This window comes from Barbatula barbatula (genome assembly GCF_947034865.1).
Source record: "Barbatula barbatula genome assembly, chromosome: 19".
Classification (NCBI taxonomy): Eukaryota; Metazoa; Chordata; class Actinopteri; order Cypriniformes; family Nemacheilidae; genus Barbatula; species Barbatula barbatula.
The window spans coordinates 10,691,357-10,702,036 of NC_136782.1; the positions used below are offsets into that span (position 1 = coordinate 10,691,357).

Consider the following 10,680-nt stretch of genomic DNA (forward strand, 5'->3'; position numbering starts at 1 on the left):
CCGCACAATATCCAGAACGTGATGCATGATGGGATATATTAGCGGTATTCAAGCAAGTGTGGGTAAACTGTGCATTACACAGAACTTTGACATTTTCAAGAGTTTGGACAGACTTGCGCTCTTATTTATTGTTGCGTACACATGCACAGGCCAAGACCGCATTTGGACAAAGCCGTTGTGTAAAACAAACTAAGGAGAGCAATTGCTTATAGTAGGAAAAATACAATGGTAGTCAAATGTGTCTCAGAACTGCTTTCCTTAATTCTTTGAAAGATATTATTTTGCGTTCATCGGAACAAATCAATGTGTAAAGCAATTTTCCCTACTCTGATAAGTTAATGGGGGCCAATAATTTTTTTAGATGCAAGCATTCTTCCAAATATGTTTCTCAGTTTTCATCAGAACAAAGAAATTATCATTGTTAGTGGTGAAGTTGTCAAATTTTTAAATAATTTTTCTTAATTTAACTTCTAGGTTGGCATGTTTGCCATGTGGTTAAAATCTTGACTTAGATGCTCCCTGTACTATGTTGATGTTTTGTTTGACACTTCATTTCTTGTTCTGGCTGTCAGGGAATATAGCACACGATCTGTGCTCAGTGTTTAGTGTTTTTGAGCACATAGCTTATGTTCTTTGTTTGAATTCATTGTTGGAAGCACATGGCCTTTGTTTGTTTTCTGTGTTCCATGTTCTCTCCTGGTAAATCGAAGTCAAATTAAATCATCACTTTAAATTAAAGTGTTCTGTGTTTATTTGTCTTTGTTTGTACATTTGATTTTGCCCTCTTAGTATTTTACCCTGTCGACAGGACAAGAACTGGGCCTTTGGTACTGCCCAGTTTTATGTTATTTTCTGATTTCAAGGCATAATAAATCTCAACATTTGGAGATATTTATGCATAAGGTTATAACATTTTTGTAAATCATGCTTTTGCGTTGGTTTGTTGCGCAACAGTATGAGCAATGTTTGGTGAGCAAGGCGGGACGAGAGCCGTGAGGCGGGGCCGGAGGCGTGAGTGATAGTTGGAATAAGCTGTGCGCTCACCGGTCCCGCCTCACGGCTCTCCTCCCGCCTTCCTCACCACACAATGTTAGCATTTCTCCAAAAAGAAGAAACTTTGTAAAATTAGTAATTGAATAAATGTAGTGCGAATGGGATTACTCAGTTACAGGTCATCAAATCTATTCATATGCACCTATCTCTCTGAGTTAATCTTGCTTTGACTTGTTACAGGATGTGGTTAAACTGGTAGGAAACCTGCTATTTTTACTCAAGTAGCCTTTAACTGCAACCTCAAACACATGTACACACACATATATGATCTCAGCCTTTAGACAATTCACCACCACAAAAAAATTAAATATCTGTTAATCAAGGTTAGCACTTATCCGGCAGTGGAAAGCATATTCATAATATTCACATACAGTAAGTTGCTAGAGCTGATAAATCACATCCTCGGGTTGCCTGTAAGAGGAGGTGTGTATATACAGGAAACAATAGGGGACATCAAACTACTCTCAACTTGTTCCTACTAAAGGTCTTGGCCACTTTCTACTGACACCTTGTATGAAATGCATGATGTACATTTCACAGTTTGGGATATTATTGTGCTTTATGATGGCTTCGAACGGTATGTTTATAAACCAGTGTTTATGGTAGCCTATATGATTTTTTTAAATACATTGATTGTTGCTTTAATGTTAACATGGTTAATGTGTCAAGTAACCAAAGTTTGAAATTCTTCTTTTTGTATAACAAGAATAACAAGCTATTTTTAATATAGGAGATGTGTGTTTGTGTATTTTGGAATTTTGGAACTGGATCTGTTATATTTTGTCACTCTTTCACTTTTAGCATTGGACCACTGCAAAAGTTGTGAAGATGCTACATTGTTCACTATCAATGCTTCTCTGAAATCTGAAGTCTTCCTGCCCTGTTATTTTCAAACAAGCCAAAACACAACTAATGAAATTGAGCGAGTGAGATGGGGGCACTTGTCAAATCTCCTAAAAATCTCACAAGAAGGAAACATCTTCTTTGATGATCCTAGACAAGGACGAGTGACGGTTTTTCCCATCCTAGCTGCCTTAGGAAACTTCTCCATCGTTATTCATGATCTACAGATTTCAGACTTTGGCACGTACTGTTGTGAGCTGAACAAGGAATGCTGGAGAGTGAAGATCACACAAGTAGCCGATCCTGAAAGTAAGGAATTGTTTCTTGGGAAAACTATGCAGTTTTACATTTTTTAAACCAAACAATAGCCGTAATAATTTTGTAAAGACAACCAGTTAGTACCTTTTGAGTAAGTATTTTTAGAATCTGAAACATTCCAAAGACATCCTTATGCTTAATTATGTATTTTGTTGTAGAACACGAGTTAAACCCCTGGATATTCTTTGCTGCTGGGGCTGGATTGTTTTTCCTGCTTTTTATTGCATTCTACCTGTTTTCCAAATTCTGTGGTGAGCTTTGATTTTTCCTGTAATTTTGAAGTGCGAACGTAAAGAACTCTTCTTAAATATATTACAAATTCAGATTTGATTAAAACAAAACTCTTCTCTTGGACAGAAAACTGTGCAACCAGATCTAATTCTGTTTATGGTGTAAAGAATGAAAGTGAGCTGATACACCTTATTCTTGTTTGATTTGAACATTCTGGGAGTTTTTGACCTCTTTAAAAATAATTTAACTTTAGGGAACCATACACAAGAAACACAGAATAACCAAAACAGCAGAGGTAATGTTGCAATACATTTATTTTCAAAGACGTATAATATTAAGAATATTAGGATGTTTTGATTCCTTTAACTGTAGAATTGATAGAAACTGCAATACTGATCCTTCAGAATAAAAATTTACATTACTTCTTATTGAAGGTCGAAGAAGAGGAAATACAACTATTTATGGTATATTCTTCTTATTTTATTAATCTTCAATTAAAACTGACAAGCAAATGTGGAAAACTATATTTTATAGCAGATAAATATTTAATAAATATTTTATTTTAAGAAAACGAAGCATATGCACAGAATCAAACTGGTGTGAACCAAACTCCACAAAGAGGTGAGTCATGATTTTTGCATCGTGATAAATTACTTTTACATTACCTTATTTCTTCATTAGGCCTATAAACAAAATTTTATTGTATGAAATATCAGCTTTCAGACCAGTTCCTGAGCCCACTACAAGTCAGCAGTCAGATCCAAAACCATACTATGGTAAGACACATGAGCTTGACTAAGTTTACTAGTTAAGAGTTGATTTGGAATAACCAAAATGCTATCTATTTCAGTCAACCATGCAGAACTTTCCATTCCAAGCAACGCTGGCCAAAAATGGAAAAAAAAGAAAAGTAACTGCTACTCATTGTTTAAATTATGTACATTGTTTTTTAAATCGCATTAAGTTTAAGATGTATTGTTTTTTTTATGGCAGATTTCCAGTTCAAAAATCCAATCTATGGGGCTTGAAGTTGATTGTCTCAACCGAATCCAGTTCCACAAAATACAGAATCCACAGATTAAAGTCTGTGTAACATAACTGTTCATTACAAATAATTGAAAATATGTCATTGAATGGACAAGTTTTTTTTATGGAAAATCATTACTTTGTGTTGTTGCATATCTCTCTCAAAGATGCATTTGTTCAGTGAAATGGACAAATCATTGAATAAAGAAAATTCGCTGTTATTGTCTTGCATTGTATTTTTTCTCATTATTTATATTTAATGCAAATTTATAATAACGTATGTACTAATGAATTTTAGTAAACGTTTACTGACTTTTTGCTAAACTCTAATATGATCAAGAACGTCTGTAAACACAAAAACAGTGGCGTTCATCCGAGCCAACAGGTGGCGCTCGTGTGTTTAAATGTGCCGTGAACGGCTACAGAGATAAAACCATACAAACCTTGAGAACCAACCAACATGTAAAAGTAAAATTACGATCAGCGAATTAATCTTTTAAAGGTTAATTTAATCAACACATTATTCTGATTACGTTCTAAACGTTAGAAAAGTTAGGAAGTGCATGAACGGACATAGACATGTCAACATTAGAGAAGAGCAGAAAAGCAGAGGAACACGAATCAAGAAACCTGCCCATTTACCAGCACAGAGACAAACTCGTTCGGGCCGTAAAGGAAAACATGTTCCTGGCCGTAACCGGTGAAACTGGCAGCGGGAAGACCACTCAACTGCCGCAGTACTTATATAAAGCAGGTATCATCCACACTCATTGATAACAAACACTCAGACAAATGGTTTATTTAATTTAGCGCAGATAATTTCCTTCCTGTCTTCCTCAGTTATGCTCTTTTTATCTCTTCAGACTTTTGCAGGCATGGCAGAATTGGTGTAACTCAGCCCAGGAGAGTTGCAGCCATCACTGTAGCCCAGAGGGTGTCTCAAGAGATGGGAGTCAGGCTGGGTGAAGAGGTGGGATACCAAGTGCGCTTTGATGACTGCTCAACAAAGGTGGGAGGTTTATCACAATGATTTATCACAATGATGTAACATGTGCATTGAGTAATGCGTGGAATATTATATGGAGATTCTTGGTAGAGCTTGTGTTTTTGTTGTATCAGGAAACTGTGATTAAATACATGACGGATGGGTGTATGCTGAGGGAGATTCTGGCCGACCCCAGTTTAACACAATACAGCATTGTGATCCTGGATGAAGTCCACGAAAGGAGCTTGAATACTGTATGTTGACTTTGTTAATCTTTATAAATGTTTTTTATTACTTTAGACACTATAGTGTTGTATATTCATTCGGCAGTATGTGTATTGTTTTACATAATACGCCAATATATTATTATTTACTACACAAAAATATTTAAAAAAATTCTTGCATCGTAGTGGTCATATCATTTTTATACTCTTCTGCAAGTGGCAGCTTGGAGATCAACATCGACTCAATTACATTTAATTATGTTGCAGGATGTTTTGCTTGGGTTGCTCAAAAAGACTCTGTCAAAAGGGTCCCGTGGGCGTAAAACCCAACTGAAAGTGGTTGTGATGTCAGCAACATTGGAAACGGAGAAGCTAAGCTCTTTTTACGGGGACTGTCCTCTTTACACCATTCCTGGGCGTACCTATCCAGTGAAGGAGAAATTCTGCAATCTGATTGGGCCGAAAGACAAAGATAGTTCTGTCTATGTCAAAGAGGTGTGTTGTGACTGTACACGATTTTAAAAACGTGAACTTTTTAACTATATTTGAAATGTCTTCATATACTGTAAATGTTTCATAGGTGGTCAAGGTTGCTTTAGATGTGCACTCAAATGAAGCTGCTGGGGATATTCTGGTCTTTCTCACTGGTATGATCAGCAGTGATGTCATATTTAAGACATATTTGAGCTTTACAATTCAGATTTCCTGATTATAAAGAATCCTATTTTCAATATTCCTGTTTAGTTTGTCGTTTTATGCTTGTGTGTGAACAGGACAGTCTGAAATCGAAAAAGCCTGTGATTTGCTCTTCGATAAAGCTGAGATCTTAGACTACCGTTATGATGTTCATGACCGGTCTGTTGAGGGGCTTCTTATCCTGCCTTTGTATGGATCCATGCCAACAGGTAAGCTTTATCTTGAACATACCATCATTCACCCTCCAAATCCTTATGATGACAATTTTCCAAATACAGGCTCTATTCCTGCACTTAATCAATATGCAGTACATGTTTTGCGATGTTTTTATAGATCAACAACGTCAAATCTTTCAGCCTGCACCGGAGGGTGTGAGAAAGTGTGTAGTCGCAACCAACATTGCTGCAACTTCACTGACGATTAACGGAATCAAGTAGGTGTCACACAGTGCCACACAAGCCTCTGTGAACAGTGATGTGTGTGATAACACCGGAGAAACTATGTGATCCAAGACCATCTAACCTATTTTCTTGTTACAGATATATTGTTGACAGCGGATTTGTTAAGCAACTAAACCACAACTCAAGGGTTGGATTGGATATTCTAGAAGTGGTGCCTATTTCAAAGTGAGTGTTTTTCAGATGATACCTTCTCCTTTGCCTGAGTAATTTATATATTGACTTTTCAAAGTAACACTGCGGCTCTGATTGTTTAAGCTGCGTAACAATGTTACAGCTGAACCAATGGTGCGAGTTAGAGGCGGAACTTTAAAAAAAGTGTAGCCAGGAATTGCCAATGAAAGACAGGGATGGTTTGGAAAGGAGTCCTCCACGGTGGAATTTCATGTGGAACAATTGGATGCAAACAGGTTTTGTGTTTATTAAAAGTGCTGGTGATTTTGTACAGAAGCGAGGCTCAGCAGAGAGCGGGTCGGGCTGGACGAACCTCTGCAGGGAAATGCTTCCGAATATACAACAAAGAATTCTGGGATACATGTATGCCAGAGTACACCGTTCCAGAGATTCAGCGCACCAGCCTTACATCTGTTATCCTAACGCTGAAATGTCTTGGAGTTCATGATGTGATTAGGTATTACCTGATATTTGTATGTTTATTTTTCTAACATTTAATGTATTCAGTACAAATGACTCAATGCATAATATTGCCGCTTTCTCTATATATTCATTCATTTAGATTTCCATATCTTGACTGTCCAGAGGAAAGGTTCATCCTGACTGCTCTAAAGCAACTGTATCAATATGATGCTATTGATAGGTGAGTGACATTTCATGCTACTGAGATCCACAAACGGCCCATGCTTAGGAAAAATGCATTGCAAGATGTTACTGCTACTGCCAATAATCAAACATACATCTGAATGAATTTATTGTCATTGTGCCAGTTCTCTATTCTGCACTTCTTTAATGTTTTGCTAATATTTGTGTGTTTTGTTACAGGAGAGGTGAAGTGACAAAGCTGGGGCGATTGATGGTCGAGTTCCCCCTTCCTCCCAATCTCACCCGTGCACTTCTCAAAGCTGCTGCTCTCGGGTGTGAAGATGTCATGCTGCCTGTAGCCGCCATGCTCTCGGTGGAGAATATCTTCATTCGACCAGGTAACCATGTCTGTAACCATTTTACGGAGTGAAACTCATTCCTAATAACCATACAGTAAAGTGGACAGCATTGTAGGATATTTGTACTGTTTGTATGTCTGCATTTATCTTCTGTGCAGCTCTCTCACAGTATTGTGATGACCTTTCTGTCTTTGACTAACAGTTGATTTTGTTGTTTTGAAGGCAAACCTGAAGGACAAAAGGAAGCTGAGATCAGACATAAAGAGATAGCAGCTTGTGCAGGCGGCTCGAATGATTTCCTCTTGCTGCTCTGTGTTTTTGAGAAGTGCAGAGCAAGGTAGGTCATGCACAAACATTTGTTTGACCAAATCTTGATGTAAAGTTGTAGTTCACCCCAAAATTATAATTCTGTCATCATTTAGTCAGCCTAAAACGTTCCTCCAAGAAACAAAAAAAAGGTTATACTGCTTTTTTCTTTACAATGAAAGTTGATGGCTTTGCAAGTTGCAAGGACAGGAAAACAAACACCGTTTCAGTATGACTCTACAACAATTTCTAATTGTTTTGCTAAAATAAAATTCCTGATTCCTTTGTGTGAGTAACAATTTAAGACATTATTCATAAGTGCTTGTCTTCGCCAGACATCCGTGGTTGCCATTTACTTATCTGGAAAAGACTCACTTTAGTTATTCATTAATAACTCCAGTTAAGAATTCGAAACGCTAGATTTTGAAATCCTCGATTAGGTTAATGATGACAGAATTTTATTTTTTATTTGAAATATTACTTGAAGTCCAGAATGGCAAATAAAGCGCTATGTTCCTGAGTAGTTATTTTTTAAATGTAAATTTCACCATAATTCACTCACCTACAAGCTGTCCGTGTCTTTATTTCCTCTGTCGAAAACAAATTGAGGCTTAGGAGGAAAGCTTTCCAGTGTTCTTAAACATATAATGGACTTAGGGCTGTTGGTTAAAGGGGTCATATGACACGGCTACAACGAATATTATAATTTGTTTTAGATGTAATGCAATGTGTATACAGGATTTAATGTTCAAAAACGCTGTATTTTCCACACACCGTGCATGTTTGTATCTCCTCTTTGCCCCGCCTCTCTGAAACGGGCAGATATTTTTCAAAGCTCATCGTTCCAAATAGCGAGGTATGCTATGATTGGCTAGTTAACCAGTGCGCAGGGATTGGTCGAATACTGAAAGCGTGTGACTGAAATGTCACACCAAAGACACAGAAAAACATGTATTGGTATTGGTATGTAATGGTCAGCTCGTGTGCAAATCATTGATTTGTTTTAATCTATGTCACTCATAACCTTACCTACATAATTGCATAATACGGAAGTCGTGAACGTGCATTGCGGAGACAGTGCAAGCCGTGTAGTATATATTTTTAGTTTTCTTAGAAAATGACTAAACGTTTCCTAAGCGCTAAACGGACAAACAACTGTACAACGCGCGTTTCCTCTCCCTCTCCCCTGCGGTATAGCAGTGAAACTGATCACGGTTGAGACTGTCAACAGTTACTGGACGAGTACAATATTAAAGTGGTTCCAGATAAACAAAATTACTCTCAAAACTGCTTTTTCACACAGGTAATATTACAACAACAAATCTTGGTTCTAACAAAAAGAAAAATCAATGTTACTCACATACTGATCCGAATCAAAGCAACCTACTCTGGGGTGATTTTTAGACAATCTTTCTCTCCAACGTCTCTTTGCTGGCAAGTATCTCCATAGATATCTATGAGTATCTCCGCTAAAAGCCTTAGTACCGCGGGTCCTAATGAGATCTCTGCTGGAAAGTCTTCATAATATTAACGCAGGTACTAGCTCCTGCCTGACTTTTATCCGTCTTTTTATCCTTAAAATTCACAGACCTATTATTTCATGTAAAAAATAAGACATCGCTCTTTCTACAGTCTTTCTAATGCCCGCATGATCTCGTCCCTGCGTCAACATGAGAAGATCTATTTGTACTGTTGTATCGTGTTTGGACTTGGAGATTTGTTGCACATCTATAATACAACGTTATTGGCCTCTGTAAATCTAAAACTACACCTTTAACCAACAGCCCCCTCCCCCCTTTAAGTCCATTATACTGTATGTTTAAGAACCCTGGGAAGCTTTCATCACAAGCCAAATTTTTTTTCAAAAGAATAAATAAACACAAAGGCTTGTATAAAATGTGGGTGAGTGAATTATGGTGACGTTTTAATTTTAAAGTGAACTTTTCCTTTAAATCCAAAGGATAGAAGCGTTGGACAAATGAATAAATGTAAATGTAAAACTATCTAGTCATTGCTTATGGATATACAGATATTTTTTTTATCATCTGTTTTACAGTGACAATCCATCCGCATGGTGCAAAGATCACTGGATCCATTGGAGAGCGGTTAAGTCTGCCTTCAGCGTCGAGACTCAGCTGAAGGAGATCCTATCACGTCTAAAGCAGGTAATCCACAATTCTTCTATAAAGCTTTTGTATGACCATTTTACAAGCTCTTAGAACTTGTTCCTGACTATTTACGTAGCAGAAAGATTTTCCACACGAGACGTTTGAGGGCAGCAGGAGCGAGCTGTTGCGACAGTGTCTTTGTCTAGGTTACTTCACCAATGTCGCCAGGAGGTGAGCTTCACGCTGTTATTCATCACGTAAAATTATAGCAATGACCCGCAGTGCAGAGAAGCTAAAATATATCTGTTCTGTTTTTCTCAGATCTATGGGGAAATCATTCTGCACAATGGATGGACATGGATCCACTGTTCTCATTCATCCTTCATCATGTGTAAGGACATTGAAGGAGTAGTTTACCCCAAAATTAACATATTGTCATCTGATTTCAAATTTAAGAGTCAAACACTAAATGAAAAATTATCTATAATAATGGTTTAATTGAACTTTTCATTTTATCTTTTATTCAGCTGTTTGGTCAAGAATCGCAGTTGGACTGGATCATCTTCCACGATGTGCTGGTCACCTCACGTGTGTATGTGAGGACAGTGTGTCCCATCCGCTACGAGTGGGTGAAGGACCTGTTGCCAAAGCTGCATGAAATAGACGTCTATGAGCTGAGCAGTGTGGCGAGAGAGGAAGTTACCGATGAAGAGATGGCCCAGTGGGAAAGGAAAGAGGCAGCAAAACGACAAGCAGGTGTGTTTGAATATTCTGATCTACAGTTCGATGTTGTCAGATTGCGTCTCATGTTTTGGTAACACGTGTTTGTGTTTAAACAGAGGCCATTGAAGATGCAGCAAAGAAACTGGAAAAGCGAAATGATGAAAGCTCGGTCAATGAGGCTCGCGCAAGATACTTGCAGCGCAAACAGAACCGGCTAGAAAGGAAAGACACGTGAGAGCGAGTGACACAGATGTTCAACACAAATTGGGCAGCTGCTGGATTTTATAATCTGAACGTAATCCCTGGTTTTTAGTCTCAGTGGTCCACTGCGAAATCAGAATGACTCAATGCAAGGAAGTCGATAATAAACATATTTTAAAGCCTATTAAGTATGTAAATAAATCGTGTTTTGCATAAATATGTATTTATTTGTGGTTTTCTGTTGTTTTTGTGAACCCTGTTTGGAAATGGATAAACCGTTTTTAAATGATTTTTCTACCGTCTAAATAATCATAGAATAATTGTTTTTTAGTCATTTTTTCTGTGGCGGTCAATACATCTACTGCGTGTTATTTTAAATTGTGCCTCTCG

The 10,680-nt window shown here is 37.6% G+C and overlaps 2 protein-coding genes across 4 annotated transcripts; both read left to right on the forward strand.

Moving 5' to 3' along the window:
- The first annotated feature begins 1,344 nt into the window (after positions 1–1,344).
- LOC306909009 (uncharacterized protein) lies at positions 1,345–3,697 on the forward strand. 2 transcript variants are annotated; one of them, XM_079482346.1, is made up of 10 exons: positions 1,345–1,630; positions 1,855–2,205; positions 2,373–2,465; positions 2,572–2,619; positions 2,699–2,740; positions 2,880–2,909; positions 3,013–3,066; positions 3,162–3,221; positions 3,296–3,355; positions 3,439–3,697. In XM_079482346.1, the coding sequence occupies exons 1-10, from the start codon at positions 1,567–1,569 to the stop codon at positions 3,471–3,473; spliced, it is 837 nt and encodes a 278-aa protein (XP_079338472.1). In that variant the 5' UTR covers positions 1,345–1,566; the 3' UTR covers positions 3,474–3,697. The 2 variants fall into 2 exon arrangements, with proteins under 2 accessions (XP_079338472.1, XP_079338471.1); XM_079482345.1 differs by lacking the exon at positions 2,572–2,619 and having other exon boundaries at positions 1,479–1,630; positions 3,439–3,691.
- Positions 3,698–3,854: 157 nt separating this feature from the next.
- dhx40 (DEAH (Asp-Glu-Ala-His) box polypeptide 40) lies at positions 3,855–10,675 on the forward strand. Of its 2 annotated transcripts, none has more exons than XM_079481713.1 (17): positions 3,855–4,225; positions 4,335–4,480; positions 4,591–4,710; positions 4,948–5,175; positions 5,261–5,327; positions 5,454–5,585; positions 5,710–5,809; positions 5,916–6,002; positions 6,283–6,465; positions 6,571–6,651; positions 6,834–6,991; positions 7,175–7,289; positions 9,315–9,423; positions 9,503–9,597; positions 9,688–9,757; positions 9,894–10,122; positions 10,206–10,675. In XM_079481713.1, the coding sequence occupies exons 1-17, from the start codon at positions 4,051–4,053 to the stop codon at positions 10,322–10,324; spliced, it is 2,214 nt and encodes a 737-aa protein (XP_079337839.1). In that variant the 5' UTR covers positions 3,855–4,050; the 3' UTR covers positions 10,325–10,675. The 2 variants fall into 2 exon arrangements, with proteins under 2 accessions (XP_079337839.1, XP_079337840.1); XM_079481714.1 differs by having other exon boundaries at positions 3,914–4,225; positions 9,506–9,597; positions 10,206–10,504.
- The last annotated feature ends 5 nt before the right edge of the window (positions 10,676–10,680 follow it).